Source organism: Embiotoca jacksoni, unplaced genomic scaffold (assembly GCF_022577435.1).
Source record: "Embiotoca jacksoni isolate LCO1_2020_lvr unplaced genomic scaffold, fEmbJac1.0.p SCAF_7, whole genome shotgun sequence".
Classification (NCBI taxonomy): domain Eukaryota; kingdom Metazoa; phylum Chordata; class Actinopteri; family Embiotocidae; genus Embiotoca; species Embiotoca jacksoni.
In genome coordinates this window covers 22,120,940-22,141,254 of record NW_027185425.1, presented here as the reverse complement: position 1 = coordinate 22,141,254, position 20,315 = coordinate 22,120,940, and the positions used below count along the sequence as shown (strand labels likewise).

Genomic DNA, 20,315 nt, shown 5'->3' with positions numbered 1-20,315 from the left:
TGTTGCACAGGTTTTTGAATTTTGTCTTATTTTTGATTCTTTGGTGAAATAATTGATGATATTAACTCTGGTTAGCACTAAATTCAAACAATATTTGTCATTTGGAAGGTTTGGTAGAACTGCTATGACCAGAAACGGTGTTGCAAGCCAAGAAGGCTCGGAACAATTGGCTTCTGTTTTTAGGGAAAAAGCTCTTTTTGTGGTATAGTATGAAAACTAATTTGTGAAATCCTGAAACCTGAACAAAAATTGTATATAAATTCTTGTCAGAGTTACATCACTATTTCATTGAATTACAATGTAATGGTAATACAATGTAGCATTAACAAGTGTATGTCTCAAAGTACACATAAAAATCACTAAATAATAATAAAAAAAAGTCAAACTGTTATCAAAAACTGAGTTCAATGATGTATTATAAGTATTTTCATTACCAGTAACCTGTATTGTTCCTTTAAGATGTCTTGCTGACTGCAGCACTAATGCCTGTGACCTGAGTAAGAATCCAGGGAGAGAGCTGACTTGTAATCAGTGCACATACTCCAATTAGGGTCTCAGAGACAGAGGCCATTATCTGATTCCAATGCTCCTCCATCTTGGGAGGCTCTTGTCATTATGTACCATTACCTGTAACAGTATACTCTGAGATTGACAATTCAATACAAAGCTTTTACTATTCACCCACTTACTCAATAAACTGTGGAGAGGGCCAAAGCCATTATACAGTCCTTACTTCTAATATTTCTCGAGGATTTGGGTTTGTGGGTTTGTGGGTACAAGATCAAATAAAAGGTGGATAAACTGACATAATGACAGTTTTGATAATGTTGTATTCTACCCATCCATACACATATAATCCACTGTGTTTTCTTTGCATGGGACAGTTGGAGGCTTCTTTTATATAGTCACATCATTGCTGCTAAACACTGTCATAATGGGTTTATTCAGGGAACTGCTAAATCTAAATGCCATATTCACCCCATGTTGTGATAGTGGAGTTAATACGGAGTGTCAGCTCCATCATTATCTACTATGGACACCCTGATGACTTATGATATTTTAGTTTTACAAATGTAAACCATTACCTACAAAAAGAGAAATTTCCAACCTTATAAACCTCCACCATTCATTTTTTTCTTGTAGCTGTTTCATGCCGGAAGCAGGATGGTGGGCAAGCAGACGTGGAAGCTTGTCTTACGTTTGCTGGCTGCATGCCACCTCTCACCCAGCTTTGCCAGCTGCCCTGCCAAGAAGACTGTCAACTCAGCAGCTGGTCCAAGTTCTCCTCATGCACAGCCGACTGTGTGGGTGTCAGGACCCGCAAGAGGATGCTCATGGGTGAGTAACATTTCGAGTTTATAGAGATCTTTAGGGTAAGATCACTGGATATAAAAAGATGATTCTCAGTTTTTACTTTTTGAATGTGTAAAGTTCACAAAAAGGACTTCAAAGCGATTTCTATATTCAAATTCCTGAGCTGCTTAAACCAAGCAAGCCTCCTCTTACAGATATTTAGCAAATTGGGGCTTAAATGCTTTGATTACTTTTAAATACTCATGATGTGGCAAATTCTCAAGTATGATTATATTGCAGTTAATGTTTTTCTTTTCTTTTGTAGGGAAGAGTAAAAAGCGTGACCAGTGTAAAAACAACCAGATGTATCCCCTTGGTGAGACTCAATACTGCCCATGTAACAAATACAACGCCCAGCCTGTGGGCAACTGGTCAGATTGTATTCTACCTGAGGGTGGCCGTATGGAGGGTCAATTGGGCATGAAGGTCCAAGGTGACATCAAGGAGTGTGGCCAAGGATACCGCTATCAGGCCATGGTGTGCTACAACCAGGACAATCGCATAGTGGAGACTTCTCGGTGCAACAGTCATGGTGACTTTTCTTTCCTTTTCATTTCATTAAACACAAGCACAATTCACAGGACAGTATAATGATTAAATTTACTACCAGATAGTTTTGCTTAACTTTCTGAGATGTGCATCTCAGCTGCCTCTCATGCCTCGCGTGTGCATCACGTCATTTATAAAATAGACCCGACACCTAATTTTCATGTGAGCAGCACGCAGTTCCAGCTAAAATATACAGGGGAACTATCTGTGATCACATTTGTATTTGCATAATCATAGCAGAAACACAGTGTAAACTCCAATTATATCATGATGGTACCACCGGGTGAGGGGCGGGATTTCTCGCTGCTGTCTCTCTCCTTCTCTCTCTGCAGCTCTCCTCTGTGTTGGTGTCAGTACTTGTGTGTGTCTGTGTGTCTCACCTTGGAGCGCATGCAGGTGTGGCCAACTTTTTTGGCAATTTGGTAAATGCAAACACAGCGCCTCTGTGGTGCAGCATGGCACAGTGGTAAAGTAGGAGGAATAGATCATTAAAATGTGTGTCCCAGCCGACCTCAATTATGGCCAATAAAATCAGTTCTGCTCATTGCCTTTAATACTGTTGTGGCAAAGCGTATTGTCGTTTCAGAATGACTAAAGTGGGAGCAGACTGGCAAGGCCAGTCAACCTTTACGCAGGAAAAGACCTGACGTACTTGTCTGGGAGGTTCAGCCTCGTAATAACAGAATTTATGGTACTACGAGTCGGCCTCCATTGGTTGATGATGTTAAATTGGCTTGGGAAGATGTAACTAATATCATAAATGTCTCTTCCCTTGGTTTTATGACAACAGCTGCTCAGTTTAGAAAGTGATTCAATGATATAAGACGAAGGCCCAGAAAAAGAACCTGCATCCTTTAGACGCCAAACACCGGCATTGACTAAATGCCAAAGTGAAGAAAGAACATTCATCCAATATGCTGAAATCCAGTGCAGGAAAGATGTTGAGGAGTAAGCAGAAGTAAATTACGCACACTTAAAGGTCCCAATGGATTTCATTTATTAACAACACTGATGAAGAGAAATGTGCTCCAAAGGTCACTGGTGTGTTGGCATTGATAAATGAATTGCATTCAGAGCTTTGAGTGTGTAATAATTTACTCTCCCATCATTATTTAAATGTACTAAGCTGTCGTGCATAAATTCTCCTAAACTTTTGTGTGTAAATAACATAGTGTCACACCCCGTGGCCTTGCATGACTGGGTAGATTTCTAAACCAGATGAGTGAGTTAAAAGGCTTTTGAATTGTTCTACCTTCATGTGTAATTTAATTGTAATCAATTTGATCTTTGTTCAATTTTGACATCTCCTTCTCCTGGTTGCCAGTGTTTGGCACAAGTTTTTGTTTAGCCCTTCATGTTATCATTAGCTTCTAGCTTCCTACATTGAGCAGCAGTTCTCTAATTATCAGGGAAAGAGGCATTGATAACATAAGTAACCTCTTCTCAAACCAGTTTAATATCAGCCCATGGAGCTCAACTCATAGTAACCAGGAATTCTGTGATTACAATCCTGAACCTCCCAGACAAGTATGTTCGTTTCCTCCAGCTGGCGTTTTGTTTAGCTGGCTTTGTTGGTTTGCTCCTTCTTAAGCCATTTAAAAATTGACAGGAACTGATTTGATTGTCCATTATTGAAGGACTGGCCCCTTTCAATTATCTATTCCTCTTAATTTACCACTGTGGCGTATTACCAAAGAAGGTTTGCCACACCAAAATGCACTCCGAGCACACAAAACTGAGCTATGCCCAGATTCTGAGTTCAACCGGTGAATTAGTGTGAAGCAAGATCTCACACAGGTTTACATTTTAGAATGAATTTGTCATAGAGACTTACTATCGCAGACAGTTAAATATTCTTCTGTTGCAAGTGACATCAAACATACCCTTCAATTTAATCACAATGCATTTATTGAATGTGACCACAATGTTGGTATAATTTTGACCACATATTTCCTTATCTTAATTTACACACAGCTGGAGATGAGCAGTTGAAAAAAAAAAAAAATCACTGAAAAATTAAAAATTAATAAAAATAGAAAAGCAGATTAGTTATTTGTCAACAAACATTCCTAACCAAATACCATCTGTAATGGAGTGATTACATTTGACCCAGCTCAGAGTCACTTACAAGTGTGTCTTTTTATCAAATCACCAGTGTAAATTCAAGAATCCATCAAGGATATTTCTGCTCCCAGCAACCAATATCTCACAGTCCACTGAATGAGCTCTATTAACATTCCACAGTATATTTAATCAAAAGGAGAACAGGAAATTAAAAATCATATTGCCACCGTATTCTGCATTTTTACCTTTGGGAAAATACAGAACACATCAAAGCACTCTGTTTGCTCATTGAGAAACCCTTCTTGCTGTGAGTAAAAGCTCAGTAGGGAGCTGCTTGATGGTAACTAGCTGTAACTGTAATATGATACTGGGATCAGAGTCTGTGCTGCTGCTTTTTTCTGTCTGATTTAGGGGGGCTTGATTGGCTCCGTCATGCCAAGGATCACTGGGAGTAACATGGCAAGGAGCTGCTCCTTCCTGCTGATATTTGTCCTCAGGCTACAGCTGGGGATCAGTCATGCTAAGTTTGTGTATACTAGGGAGGGAATGGACTGCATGTGTGCATAACAGTGAGAATACTTTCACGCTCAAGGAAGGTTTCAGATTGTAAGCACGGCTGGTGGTCCCTTTTGGAGATCTAATTTTGATATGTACGTCAGACCATTAAAGCAATAGTTCCATTGTCCTTTATATCCTCTCACAACAGGTCAGCTCACACTGAACAGTCAAGATGTCAAAAAACTGCCTTGGATATCTGCAATCTCACAGCAATGTCGATTACAGATTGATACATGTTCAAATTGCTTTTTTAAATGGGAAAGCAGTGTGAGCAAGCTTGAAACAATGAAAGTTTTGTCATGTATTTTTTTTAACATCTTTTTAACATTCACAATGGATGTCACTTGAACGACAACATACTGCTCTCGTAACATTTCATTAACAATTCAACGGTTGATGGCTCTGTACTGACACGTTTTTGTTTTCTGACTGGTTATAGGGTATATTGAGGAGGCTTGCATCATTGCCTGTCCATCTGACTGCAAATTGAGCGAGTGGTCCAACTGGTCCCGCTGCAGCAAATCATGTGGCAGTGGGGTCAAAGTTCGCTCCAAGTGGCTCAGAGAGAAGCCCTACAATGGAGGGAGACCGTGTCCTAAACTGGACCATGTTAACCAGGTGACGGAGAGCTCAGTTTAAACTGTGATTTACATTTGACCAAAAATACTACAGCTTATTTTCTTTTGAACATGATAGTCTGAACAGCCTCTTCTTCTCTTGTTCCTTTTGCTTCTTTGGTCAATGGATTTCATCCACAGGCTCAGGTAAGAATACTGTTGCTTTTAGTTTTCTTTGACAACTTTTTGTAATACTTATTTTTGGACGCTTAAATTATGTTTTTGTCTTTATTTTAGTCAAATTTTAATCAATAATCTGATGATTTGTTGTTCATCTCAAAAAACATTCTTGCGTTAACTGTGCATCACTTCCAAAGTTTAGTTTTCTTGTTGCTAAACTACACATTTGCTGCTGGAGATAAAACAGATAATTGTGGGATTTGTTTGTGTGTCAGGTGTACGAGGTGGTGCCTTGTCTCAGTGACTGTGGGCAGTATGTCTGGGTAGCAGAGCCCTGGAGTGTATGGAAGGTCAGTAATGTGGACCTGAGGGACAACTGTGGTGAAGGTGTTCAGACCCGAAAAGTCAGGTAAGATGAGCCAAATCATCACGTCAGACCTCAACACTAGCTCTTTCCTAGGTTGCGCTCCTGTTTATTCATGTGTTCTTGTGGACTTTTAAAATGTCATCTGTCATGGCCACAGTTCCAGTTCAAAGTATACATTGAGCATGTCTTCTTGGCCCCCCTGTTGGGTGCTGACTTGTATAAATTCTTGGAAAGACATGTCTCAGCACGCATTTCACATTAACCAGTGATGATGACAGTGTTGAAAAAAACCTCACAAATTGCATCAGTTTTCCTTAAAACTTTTAATGTACACTTTGATGAGAAATTCATTATTTTATATGATTGTTTATCAAAATGATGCTCACTTGAATATTGGCTACGATGTTAATGGAGATACTGGCCCTGACATTACCAGCCAGTCAGCTACTGTGCTAATCCTTCAGTCTGATCTCTACCGGTTTTGAACAAGTGATATCATTCCTTTTGGAAGATTAAGTCTGGTCCCAGAGTTGAGCATTTGTTTTGATTAGTTTTATGGAGAAACACCAATCTGTTGATCAATATTTCACTTTTTTGACTGGTCAACGGTTGAATGATTACTGGGGTTTTGTGCAAAAATACTAACTTTTGCTTGAACCCTTTTGTGACCAGGTGTATGCTCAACACTATAGATGGGCCCTCTGAGCAAGTGGAAGACTACCTGTGTGACCCAGAAGAGATGCCTCTGGGGGCCCGCAACAGCCGGCTGCCCTGCCCCGAGGACTGTGTGTTATCAGACTGGGGAGCCTGGAGCCCATGTCCACTGGTAAGAATGGCATTACTTTCTTTCACTGTGCTGCTCTTAGTTCTTTATTCTTTAGAAGAACTCCATCCATCCATCCATCCATCCATCCATCATCTTCCGCTTATCCAGGATCAGGTGGCGGTGGCAGCAGGCCAAGCAAGCTGACCCAGACTTCCCTCTCCCCACAACATTTTCCAGCTCATCCTGGGGGATCCCGAGGCGTTCCCAGGCCAGCTGGGAGATATAATCCCTCCAGCGTGTTCTGGGTCTTCCCTGGCGTCTCCTGCCAGTTGAGCGTGCCCGGAAAACCTCCAAAGGGAGGCGCCCAGGAGGATCCTGATCAGATGCTGAACCACCTCAGCTGACTCCTTTCGACGCGAAAGAGTAGCGCCTCAACTCCAAGTTCCCTCCTGATGTCCGAGCTCCTTACCCTATCCCTAAGGCTGAGCCCACCCACCCTAAGGAGGAAACTCATTTCAGCCGCTTGTAGCCGCGACCTCGTTCTTTCGGTCATGACCCAGAGCTTGTGACCATAGGTGAGGGTCGGAAAATAAATTGACCGGTAAACTGAAAGCTTCACCTTCCGGCTCAGCTCCCTTTTCACCAACACATTCCAGTGCAGCGCCTGTTTTACTGCTGCAGCTGCACAGATCCGCCTGTCGATCTCCCACTCCATCATACCCCCACTCGTGAACAAGACCCCGAGATACTTAAACTTCTTTGCTTGAGGCAGGCAATCCATCCCCACCTGGAGGGAGCAATCCACCAGTTTCCGGCAGAGCACCATGACCTCAGTTCTGGAGGTGCTAACCCTCATCCCCGCCGCTTCACACTTGGCTGCAAACCACCCCAGTGAATGCTGGAGGTCATGGTCTGAAGAGGCCAACAGGACCACGTCATCTGCAAACAGCAGAGATGCGATCCGGAGACCTCTGAACCTGACGTTCTCCTCCTCCCGGCTGCACCTAGATATCCTGTCCATGAAGGTCACAAACAGGACCGGTGACAAAGGACAGGTCCACAAACCACTTGTAGACTGGATGGGAAAACTCCCAGGACCCCTCCAGTAGTCTTGCGAGGGAAAAGAGCTGGTCTGCTGTTCCACAACCGGGACAGAATCCGCACTGCTCCTCTTGAATCTGAGGTTCAACAAATGGTCGGAGCCTCCTTTCCAACACTCTGGCATAAGCTTTGCCCAGGAGGCTTAGTAGCGTGATACCCTGATTGTTGGAGCACACTCTCCGGTCCCCTTTTTTGAAAATGGGAACCACCACCCCGGTCTGCCAGTCCATGGGTACTGTTCCCCATCTCCAGGTGGCATGATGGTTGGGAATTCCTCAAAGGCACCGCCCGACGATGTCCCCTATCTGAGTAAGCAATCACCTCCCTAGGACTCCACCCACTAACTCCAAGAAGGCCGGATAATCCGAACTGCTGTTCGGTGCATAAGCACAAAAAACAGTCAAAGCCTTCCTCCCTGCAACCCGGAGGTGCATGGAGGCGACCCTTTCGCTCTCCGGGGAGAACTACAACACGTCGGCGCTCAGCCGGAGGCTCGTGAGTATCCCTACTCCCGCCCGGCTCCTCTCACCCTGGGGAACGCCAGTAAAGGATAAAGTCCAGCCCCTCTCCAGGAGTTGGGTGAGCCCAACTATATCTTGTTGGTACCGCTCCACCTCCTGCACCAGCTCCGGCTTTTCCCCCGCTAGCGAGGTGACGTTCCAAGTCCCTAAAGCTAGTCTATGCTGCAGGCGATCGGCTCGCCCGGGCCCCCAACCTGGCCCGCCTCCCGGTCTGCATTGCACCTGACCCCGATGCTTGTCCCTGCAGATGGTGGGTCCACCGGATGGCTGCTCCATGTTGTTTCTTTGGGCTGAGCCCAACCGGGCCCAATGGGTGAAGGCCTGGCCCCCAGATGCTCGCTGGGGGGCTCCCCTCCCGGGTCTGGCTCCGGGAGGGTTCCCCGGTTTCCATGATCTGGGCGAGGTCACTTTAGACCGTGGGCTGCTATTCATCAGGGGTCTTTTGAACCACTCTTAGTCTGGGCTCTCCCCTGAGACCAGTTTGCCTTGGGAGACCCTACCAGAGCCCCGGACAACATAGCTCCCAGGATCACTGAGCCACTCAAACCCCTCCACCACGTTAAGGTGGCGATTCGCGGAGAGTGCTGCTCTTAGGTTTTTGTTCTTTAGAATAACTCATTACTCTTAAATTTTTTTGGGGGGTATTTTAGCCTTTATTCACCTCAATTAAAAATCAAATCTGATTTTTTTTTTCTCTTTTTTTATTACACAGATAACAACATTGTAGTTTTTTTTATTTTATTTTTTTCTATAAAAGAACCTGAAAAGCAGGAAATAAGCTAAATTGCAAAAACATTTAATATTTATAAAGATGAAAATGAAATTATACCACCCAGGGCAATTTGACCAAAACATTGCTGTGGGTTTTTGTCAAGTGTTTTAGGTGCTACATGTGCAAAACCATTGAGCACAAATAAGACTCCTGTACCACTTGCAAGGCTGTCGTCTTTGTGCATATTTAAACAATTAATTTGAGTACAAATAGGCAGTAACTAATTGATCTGCCATTGGTGTTTAAATCAGCTCTATGGGGGGAGGGGACAGACCAATTAATGTAGTTCCTGTGGATCTTTTATCATTGACAGTCCAAACCGTTATCTTTTCAGGAGACTGAATTATGTAACAGTCTGAACCCTTTTCTCTACTCCTCAGCCCTGTAATGAGAACAGTACCCGGGAGAGGTCTGCTTTCTCGCTCCGCCAGCCTGGAGAGGAGAAGGAGTGTCCTTCGACTAAAGAGACAGAATCATGCAAACTCAACAGCAACTGCTTCCACTACTTCTACAACATCACTGGTGAGACAGCTTGGGCGACAACATGCAGGTCTGATACAATACAGAGTTCGGGTTATGCTGACCTTTTGTTGATCAAATGTCCCTGCAGACTGGAGTACCTGTCAACTCAGTGACAGAGCAGTGTGTGGAAATGGAATCAAAACCCGCATGCTGGACTGTGTGCGTAGCGACAGTAAATCTGTTGACCTTAACTTCTGCAAAGAGGTGAGATGTGTGTCACTTTTTGTTTTCAAAGTCTTTTCTTTTCAAAGATTTTGGATTATTTAATGAAACCAAATGATGTTCCCTTGCAGCTGGGTCTGGAGAGGAAGTGGCAGATGAACGCTTCCTGTGTTGTCGAATGCCCTGTCAATTGCAAGCTGTCTGATTGGTCAGCGTGGTCTGAGTGCACTCACACCTGTGGACTGGCTGGTATGTCAATACAATAACTCTGTTTTTATGAATAATTTCAAGAGTTAAAATGTGACCAGCTCTGGTATTATTTTTTTATAGTGGGAGAACAACATAAGCACAATGGGCCTCACTAATATGTGCGTAGAAATGTTCTTACTTTGCGCACGCAAAATCACGTGGCATTCATGACACATGCGTAACAGACAATTTTATTCTCACCACCTTGCGTATGTTAGTGAATCCCAATCATTCTATTGACTGGCGCTTGTCCACGCTCTGGGATTAGCATACTGACACACCCCCGTTTCTCAGTGTAAGGACATCCGTTTGTCTGGAGCTGTATCCTGAAGAAAGCGGTGAATGGAAGAGAGCGGGAATAAAAGTGGATAGGGATTGCAACAAAAGTTCAAAATAAGGGATTCATAACAGCAGAAATTGAAAACAATAGTGTCTGAGATGGAACATGGAAAAGCACACGTTTTAAAAGTGTTTCCTCAACAGGAACTATGGTTAAAAAAAAAGGCTGCTGTTACTGAGGCTGCTGTATCCCCTGTGTGCACTGTGGCACAGGCTAACCCGATGAACGCTTTAGCGCAGCGAGTATTCATAAAGAGATACAACGGATATCCCCGGAAACTGCACGACTTGAGCTTTCCAAAAATGTCGGTGCCTCGTCTGTGTAACGAATCATTGTGGAGATAATCGAAGTTGAAGTTGTGTTGTCGTTCCACTCTGCATTACAGAGTTTGATGCGTTACATCCATCTCCACCCCCACTACTCTTATTTGAATAAGTCCCGATTGCTTCACGACGTACTGTATATCAAAATAAACAGCCCCTTTCTGATGATACCTGTCGTTCCTCTGTACGACAAAGTATTGTCAGCCTGTCTAATTTTAAAATCACAGCTGACCTCTGTAATGTCTCCAACATAAGGCTGATATTACATCCCACTTTGTATGAAAAAAATAATGATAACAAGGTATTTATGGGCCTACACTACAACTGAGATATTAGACAATATCACAGGGGGTATGCTGAATGAGTAGCCCCAACAATGACCAATATATGAGCTTAAAAGTGAAGGTAGTGGAATGACCCTAAAAAAAATTGCCTATGATTAAAAATATGGTTCGATATTAAAGTTGACGCAAAGAAACACATCACAGACTAAAGGAAAGAAGGAAAACAAGTGGAAGACAAGGAGCACCTTATCTAATGGCCCAGGAAAAAACACTGGCAGCAAATATTGACATTATATTAACATCCAACATAAGTGGAATATGTCCCAGAATGAGAGTGAAAGTGATAATGTCCAGCAAGAGTAGCCGCAGGTAATTTATTTCAGAAGTAATGTGGTATTTGCAATTATCTGTGAATATGTGAATATCTTAATTAAGACAATAATTGATATGGATTAAATGGTGTCGATTTAATGGTTAGCCTATTTAATACATTTGGTCAATGCATTCATAAATTAATGGTTTTCAATATTGTTGTTTATTAAATCAATTTTTTTAAGACAGTCAGGCAGTCATTATTTGTTCTTATTTGGTCTGAGGTCATCCTAAATTTGTTTACACAGTACGAACACATTTAGGAAAGAAAATATTGATGAATCCCAGATTTGTTCGTCCAATATTCGTACGCATGGTTTAAAACATAGATTTGTGTGTATGCACTTGTTAGTGAATGAGGCTCATTATGAGCAACGAGGGTGATGCAATAGATACGTGACACTGGACAATTGAATCTCAACTACAATGCAGCTAGAAGTGCATATAGCACAGATCATTTAAAATGACTGGACTTGGGACTCTTCAATGATGAATAAGTTACCTGTCATATCACTTGTCTTCTGCATCCCACAAGCACTAAAACAAATATAGAACAACTGACCATTTAGGCTTTGGTCGAGTGCAAGGAAACTTAAGATGTTTAACCCTTTAACACATCACAAACCACACTTTGTACCCCACCTCTACAAGGCCTAGGCTTCTTTTCCAAAAATCCCCCCTGGAAAAAAACATCTTCATATTTAGTCAGTAACAGCTCCACGACTGTAAGAGCAAAATTAACAACCTTGGGCTTTGTGGAGACACTCAAGACACCCCTTGTCCTCATCAAAAGATATTTAAAAAAATATGTTTTTACTGCTGTCTAATCAAAACTGTAAATTACAGTGTAAATGACAGCATTACAGTATACCATGAATCAGTAAACACTGACACAGCCTGTTCCTAACATTTAACTCTACCAAATGTGATGCAAAATGCTGTGATACCTGTCTATAAAGATAATAATTTTAACACTTGAGTTAGTTCTGTATCTCATCTCTTTTTAAAAAGTGCGGGCTAACTGTTTGGTGAGTCTCGCTTTGCCTCTGATTCCTAGTAAGTGCATTTACAGCCATGGCATATCATGAAATCTCAGTATTCAGATTGCTGGTCAGTCCCAGATTTATGTTTTTTGTAATCTGGATAACTTTCCTCTCAGACGAACATAATTGCCAAATGTATAACTTGTCTGGAGTTACAAATGGGATTAGCCTAAAAAATAGCGGTCTTGGGTTTGTGTGAACAGTTTGACCTGGGTTGTAAAAAGATCTGTAAAATTTGTGGAATCCCTCTTTAGGTAGGTAGGTAGGTAGGTATATACTTTATTAATCCCCGAGGGGAAATTTTTTTCGCCACAGCAGCATACATACAGAAGCAATAATAGAACAATAGAATAAAATAATAGAATAGAGTATATAATAGAAAAGCAATAAAATAAAATAGCAGTAAATAGTAGTAAAAAATATAAATATAAAATATAAAATGCACAGCATATACAGTATATATACAGTACATTAAATATCTATATATATTATATACAACAAACCAATAAACACAGTCAACATATATATATATATATATATATATATATATATATATATATACATACAGTACAGTATATATCTATATATATAATATACACATAATATACAAGCAACCAAGAAACACAGTCATCAGTGTTATTGTACTGTGATGGATTTTGCCAGAGGTGAGTTATTGTAAAGTCTTATGGCAGTGGGCAGGAATGATTTCCTGTATCTGTCCTTGTGACAGCGAAGCTGGAGGAATCTTTTAGAGAAAGTGCTCCGCTGTCCCTGCAGCAGGTGGTTGAGAGGGTGGACAGGATTATCCAAGATGGACAATAGTTTGTTCAGCGTCCTCCTCTCCACCACCTTTTCCAGACTATCTAGTTTGTAGCCGATGATGGAGCCGGCCTTCTTAACCAGTTTGTTAAGTTTGTTGGTGTCACCGGCTCCAATGCTGCTCCCCCAGACATTCCCACACTGCTGGGACAAAGGGGGCTGCCATTTGGTTTTCCGAAATGAAACACTTTAATTGAGAGAACATGCTCAGCACAAGTGTGTGTTCATAACACAATATTAGAATTGTAGAATACATTTTTAGATTTATTCTGCATTTCTTAATTCAATTATGAAATCGGTCTAATCTTTCTTAGTCATGTTGTGTGTCAATCCAGATTCAGCTTCTTAAATTACCAGGATAATAACATAATTTGACTATTTCAATTGAGCCATTATTGTTTAATTGCATTTTAGGTTCTTACATGGCAGTTTTTCCACACAGAAGCTTTGATAGCACAATACTTTCTTTGGTTGCGAGTGGTCCATCACTGCTGTCGGTCACTGCTCAGCTCTCAGCTCTCTCTGTGCTAAACATGGCCAGCCCCACTTAGAGTAATGGTGGAAACCAGAATTGCTTTGTGATGTGAGAACTAATGGTGTTATGGCCCTAAACCAGCTGAGAAAGGGATAATAATGTCCTTGCATGTAATTCCATAGGATCAGGCCATCGATTGGTGGTCCATTAATGAGTGTATACTCTGTGGCTCAGGGAGAACTCATCTCTCTACGAGTCCTTGAGGAGAGCAGTAGCCAGAAGTAACCAGAGCAAATATTAGATATGAAGCCAATACAGAATTTAGCCATTGTGGTAATATTAATCTGTCCCCAGGCAAGAACCATTTTTTTTCTTGAATGGGGAACAGCAGGTAAGCTGCTGGAAGGGAGGGCCTCCTAGTTTTCCTTCCTGTCTTTCTTTTTATCTCTAGGCTGGCTATGAGGACATACTTCCCAGGAGGAGCTAATTTCTGTTCTGCAGCCAGGAATAGCAATGAGCTGGATTTGTTATTTCTAGTAAATGAACATACCTGGAAGCAGCAAGCTGCTGTTATCAATCAGGTGGTGTAGAAACACTGCTATTTTCCTGGACGTGGCCAACATGTGTGCATAGATTATCTTGGTATTCTGTGTTCTTCAGCCAAACCCTGATAGTAACAGTTGGCACACGCCTTCTTTTACCCGGCACTGCCACCCATCACGCAACCTCAAACTCTGCCATGACTGTTCACAGAGAAACCACTAAAGCATGAGAATTATAATGGAGGGTGATGCGTGCTTCTCCAGCATTTTCCACAATGCTACCAAAGAACAAGTGGTAAACTTGGGCTAATTACCTTGTCACTAAGGCTCCATACTTAGCTTGAGTTTATGTACATTTTCTATTATAGTTTTTGCCAAAGGATAAATTAAACGATCTAAAATGTTCTGACCTCTGAAAACGACCAGTTAGAAGTTGATAAAACAACTTTTTTTCTTCAGTCTTATAGCTTGCTAGCTCCACAAGTGCTGCGTGTTTTCTTGGAGATAAAGTTTTAGCTGAATTTCAGGAGCAGGACCACGCCTCAACCACTCCCCCACTTCCGGCCACACTCCTATAAATATCCACCCACTCTAAACCTCGGCCTGTTCGTGTTTTCTGCATCTGGAACCAGACGCCACGCAGAAGGAAAAAACAAAAAACAAAAACGATCTTACCTTGGACCAAACATGGATCTGCTGTTCCTCAGCCCGTCTGACGACGACGACGACAATTGTTTTGCCTTCACACAGGCCACCCATGCACCCAAGGGAAGCCCTCGATCTGCTGCCCTCTCCAAAAACCCCAGGGTTACCCATGAGACGCCGCCACCGGGAACACCCAGACAGTACAGCGGAACCAAACCGCCGATCTCCAACAAGCCGACCAGCTGCATCCACCAGAATCCCTCTCTCCGTTCAATCCTTCTGTATGAAGGTTCTGATCCACGGCCGTCCTCCAATAACTCACTCACTGGTGACAGAGGGAGACCTGCCACCTCCAGATGTAGTCAACGGCAACGTAAATCTCCTCTCTCTTCCTCCGCTCGTCCCAGACCCAGCGCTCGGGAACGAGCCTCCGACGACTCCGGCCATCCAGCGCGCCGCGCCCAAAGCCGCAGCCACCGCTCCCGCGGTCCAGCCAGGTCCCCCGTCGAAGACGCACCAGCTAAGATCTCTGACCGGACCGTAGTCCGTCTGCTAAAAGGGTTAAAAGAGAAGGGGATACCTCACCACCACTCCGACAACAAAGCAAAACTGTTCCAACTCCTCACAACTTTCCAAAAGTCACATCAGGCAAAAAACACAGACGTACCTCCATCCAAAACACACCGGCGTAACGTCAACAACAGTGATGTCACCACGCACCTCCAAGCCCCGCCCTCCCACCCACAAAGTTCCGGGTTGCCAGGTTTTGCAGCGCGCCACCTCTCATCCCTCTCCACCTCCTCTGGCAAACTCACCTTTGCATGGCGGCACCGGGATGCCGACTCTCTTTTCCTCACTTTAATTTCCACAGCTTTCCATCCTACCGTCTGGCTTAGATTCATCAGTCCATACTACTGCTGTTCTTCCACACACCCCTTTTTTCTGCCCTCTACTCTGGCACCGGGTTGCCAGGTCTTCTTTCCTCTTTTCCCCCTCTCTCATCCATCCACAGCGCCCATCATCACCACTGGGCTGCCAACTTACAACCCTTCTGCCCCCTTTCCTCAGGCACCTACAGCGACCTTCCCCAGCACAACGAGGGCCGCAGTCTACCCTTCCCTTTTCCCAACAAGCCATCGTCAGCAGCTTAGCCCCCAGCACTCTTTCTACTTACTGGATGGCCTGGAACTCTTTCTGTTCCTTCCACACCACGTTTAACCTTCCGTTCCCTTCCTTCGACGTGGCCTCCGTATGCAGCTTCATCTCCCATGTCCACTCAATTCTTCACATCAAGATACCTACCATTAAGATTTACCTTAGCGGTATCAACTTCTTTGCAAAATTACTCACTGGCTCCCCCTGCTCCACTGCAATGCTCTCCCAGTCGTCTTTACTTATTAAAGGCCTTCAGTGCCAAACACCTACACCGACTCCTCGCCGTCTCCCGCTAACCACCGATCTTATTTCTCGCTGTATTGCCACCCTTCGTTCTAACCACTTTTCCGCCCACCTGGCGCGCACTCTGGAATCCATGTTTCTACTTGCTTTCTTCGGTTTCTTGCGATGCTCAGAATTCGCTTCTTCTTCAGCCAAGTTTAACCCTAGTCTCCACCCTTGCGTATCCGACCTTTATCCCATCTCTGAAGATTGCTTAGGCTAGTCGCTCAAACGGAGCAAAACAAACCAGGTCAGCAACCCAGTTCCCATATTTTACTTTAAACTAAATTCATATCTGAGCCCCTATGAACCCCTCATACACTATCTTCAGCTCAGGAAAATGCAGCAAACTTCTTCCCCTGAACTGCTGTTCATCACCGAAACAGGCCAAGTTGCCAATCGATCCTGGTTCCTTTTACACTTCAGAGCAATTCTAATCACCTCAGGGATTAATCCTGACTCCTTCTCCGGCCACTCCTTTCGCATAGGGGCAGCCACCATTGCGTCAAGCAGAGGAGTCCCAGACCACCTCATCAAGGTCATGGGCCGCTGGTCTTCCCAAGCCTACCAACTTTACACCGGCCACAGCTTCGACGACCTGCGCAAAGGGCAGGCAGCCTTACTTTCTTAGGATGGCTTCTTTTGGGGATCTGCAAGGCCCGGGAGCCGCAGTGGATCCTCGACTAAGCCTTCCCCCAAACCGCGAAACTCTCACCCTGGCTTAATCTCCCCCAATCAATGAAGGTTCACCCCCAGCCGAGGCGGGGTCCCAGCTAGTGAATTTCACATTAAAGGTTGGACAGTGGGTTGCCCCTAGAGCAGACATATGACATCAACGTGGGTTTGTGACATCCCAAACTAATGTAAGTCCAAACAGTACAGTTGCTGCATACAGCCGTGTGTATTTATCTTTGGACTGAGCATTTTAATACTTGCACAGTATTTTTATAACTTCTAAACCTGATTAATAATCAAAAACGAAATAAAATCGGAGCCTTATTCTGAAATGCAATTTATAATGTATGAAGTTCTGTGATTTTTTTTTTAGACCTACTTTTCGACTTAGTGTTATTTGTGAGGTATTATTGGTGAATTATTTGTTTCGTGTGATTCAGTAGGCGAAAGCCACATGTATTTCCTTTGAACCAGCAGCTAATTCAGAGTTTTTTCACATTTCTCTCCTGGGGCTCTTTGTTAAAATGCCCTGTCAATTTGGTAAAAAGGCCCTCCTGCACTTCTCCCATGTACACCCTCAACAAAGAAATATGAATATTAAATATGGCTACAGGGAATGTGATGAAGCACCAAAATGGCACAATAGATTACATCAGCTGAAAAAGATCAGAACATCCCAAATTATTTAATCGAGATAGAAGAAAGGGAAAGGGGAAAAGCAGAGTCTTCCCTGGAAAATATAGCAGAAATGGTACAAAATCCTGAGCCTTTGCAGTGGAAGTCAATATTATGATGCAGTCTGATAGCGCTACTAAGGCTGCCCCGTAAAAGTCAACATTTTTTATCATTAGTTAAAAGGGCACCCCAAGTCTGTCAGCAGATTTATTGCACTTTGTTAACTATGTCATTGTGTTCAGAGCAATGCAGGAGCAACAACTTTGCAAGCAAAAGTCATACTGAAGGTGTGTGTACACCACACCTGAACCTGAGGGGTGAAGCGACATTAGTGGGTTAGCAAGGTAGTTTGACACTAAAACCATGGTTTTCAATGTCACGAAGGTGGCCCTCTTTTAACCAGAGGAGATTACTATGGTAATGTATGTTGAAAACTTAACCTGGTCGGAGCAGGTTCTGTTTGAGATATTGAATCAAAAAGTACAAAAGTACCGCCTACTGACTAATCAATTCTCTCTGAAAGATGTTATCACTAATCGTAGAGGATCCCGTGGAGCTCGGTGCGCAGACTGAGACAGTGAAACATTCCTCTGCAGAGGGGCAGTGTTCAGAAACCGACAAACCTCTTTTCTTTGAGATTTAGATTCTATTTTATTGTGTTTTTTTTTTACTGATATCATCTTACAACAGAGACGAAGTAAAGCACTAAAGTCTTGCACTTGTTGTACTTATAAGATATGACAATAAACGTACCTACTGCTTTGAATTATGATATATATATATATATATTTTTTTTTTATATATATATATATTTCATATTTGTTTCTCAGTCTGTTTGATACCTCTGGACCTGCAGGTGAAAGGATAATACCAAAACTGTCATTCACATCATGAGAATACTTGTAATTAATTTAATGGGATACACACATTTAATTAGTCACATATTCACGTGCGCTATTCACAGTCTGCAATGTCTTTGCCAGTACACCCTTTCTGCTTTTTGCATCTGGAGCTGGATTATGTTTAATTTCTTTATATTTTTTTTAAAGTATAATTTTTTCCTCGTTTTATAAAATGTCGCTCTGCTGTCACTACACTTGTCCATGTTTGTGATTTGTTTTATTTTTTACAGTATGACTATGCTGCTATGAATTAAAGTAATAACATTCTTGTTTCTTACACAGTCATTATTAGCAGCTGGTCTTAGTTATTCATTTTTGCTATAATTTGAATAACAACTTTGATTTGAGAATCTCCGGCACTTCCAGGAGCAACAGGGACTGAGGTCAGCTTGAAAGACAGTGTAGTATTGAACATCACTTTCCACATCCACACCCTTCCGGCTGCTATTGACCTGTCATCCTGATCTTAACAAGTCTCAGACGTATGGAGAGGTCAGATTTTGCATTCCAGTTCATAACAAATAAATATATATATATATATATATATTTGTACCATTTATTTGCTGTTCTCCAGGTAAGCTATTGAGGAGTCGGACAGTGATCCAGGCTCCACAGGGTGATGGAAGGCCATGTCCATCCCAGATGGTGCAGTGGAAGCCCTGCCTGGTGATGCCCTGCTACAGTTGGAAATACGGTGCCTGGTCAGACTGCAAGTCTGAGGTCAGTCAGTGCTCATCCTCTTGCTAGAGAGAACGCCCGGAAACACTGCCCTTCACCTGTTAAATTATCTCCATGACACAATTAGAGCCTTAACTGTTTCTGCTATGATTATATAGTACATGATCACAGATCATTTCCCCGTGTATTTGTGTACTGCATAAATGTCATGCAGTTGACAAAAAAGTCATGAGAATATTATATGAATTCTTCAAATATACAAAACATTTTACTTTGCTAAATCACTGATCACTTTTTTTCAAGCTCTACCTTTTAGATAATTGACAATCTGTCTTGCTTACCATTGAACCTTCATCATTCTTGTATTTCTTAGCCTGATGCATCTTTTTTCTTTTAACCTTATTTTTCACGTTTCAAACAGGTTTATTCTGAACAAAACTTGATAACAAAGACCAAAGACAAAATGCTTCAAATCCTTTGAAGATGCTTTTGACCTGTACGGACTGTATCTGTATTTTCTCTTCCATCAGGGGGCAAGGTGTGGTGAAGGCTTGCGCTTCAGAAACGTGTCGTGCTTTGTGTCTGACGGGTCGGGTCAGCAGGACAGCAGCCTGGTGGACGACGAGCTGTGTGGAGATCTGGAGCCTTCAGTGGACGGAGACACACACGTTGTTCTGCAGGAAGCCTGTACTGTTCCCTGTCCAGGTAGGCCACTCACGCAGTCACACAACATACAAGCCTGTGTTACTTATAATGAATTAGTGACTGGATTAGTACTTTGGATCTTTCTTAGTTAACAGTTTTAATAAAGTTGAACTGTTTCCCCAACAACTCCTAAAAGAGGAGGAACATTACTTGGTGCTATTTTACTACAAACAAAATGAGACACAATATGGCTCAAAGGTCTTTTGTGCCAGCTGATCATTATGACCGATGATTAAGTTTTAACCTCTAGCAGCTGAATAAATGAGGACAGCCTGATGATAGGAGAAGTGTAACAGTTTAGATGATGAATGGTTTGATCCAACAGTGGGTGCAGGAGACCATTGTTCACTTCCTATTTTCAAATACAAGTTTTTTAAAACTGGGTTTATTGTTGCCATGATTACAATGGTTGTATAACTTTAGGCACAACATGATTCAAGTTGACATTTTAACTCAACGATGTGCAGTGAGGATTGTGTCTTTCAAATGTGCAATTTAACACACGTCCATTTTGCGTGTTTCCCTGAAAGCATGTCAAATTAGGCGTTTCTACTTGAGAATGACTGCGTGTTTATTTTAGTATGACTGAAAGGTATTAATCAGGAATGCAAATCTGGGGAGACAGCTGCTCTTATTGTGGTGAGAAGGAGACACAGAGAGACCAAAGACTACGTAGAGA

General features: G+C 42.6%; 1 protein-coding gene across 1 annotated transcript in view; it reads left to right on the top strand.

The window, feature by feature from the left end:
- Positions 1-20,315, top strand: part of thsd7aa (thrombospondin, type I, domain containing 7Aa) — a 160,293-nt gene that overhangs the window by 111,778 nt on the left and 28,200 nt on the right. The window contains exons 12-22 of the mRNA XM_069176035.1: positions 1,144-1,338; positions 1,619-1,885; positions 4,964-5,142; positions 5,283-5,288; positions 5,537-5,670; positions 6,301-6,454; positions 9,169-9,310; positions 9,399-9,514; positions 9,604-9,721; positions 18,828-18,973; positions 19,462-19,636. Of these exons, the coding sequence (XP_069032136.1) occupies positions 1,144-1,338; positions 1,619-1,885; positions 4,964-5,142; positions 5,283-5,288; positions 5,537-5,670; positions 6,301-6,454; positions 9,169-9,310; positions 9,399-9,514; positions 9,604-9,721; positions 18,828-18,973; positions 19,462-19,636 (1,632 nt within the window). The remainder of the gene's footprint in view (positions 1-1,143; positions 1,339-1,618; positions 1,886-4,963; positions 5,143-5,282; positions 5,289-5,536; positions 5,671-6,300; positions 6,455-9,168; positions 9,311-9,398; positions 9,515-9,603; positions 9,722-18,827; positions 18,974-19,461; positions 19,637-20,315) is intronic.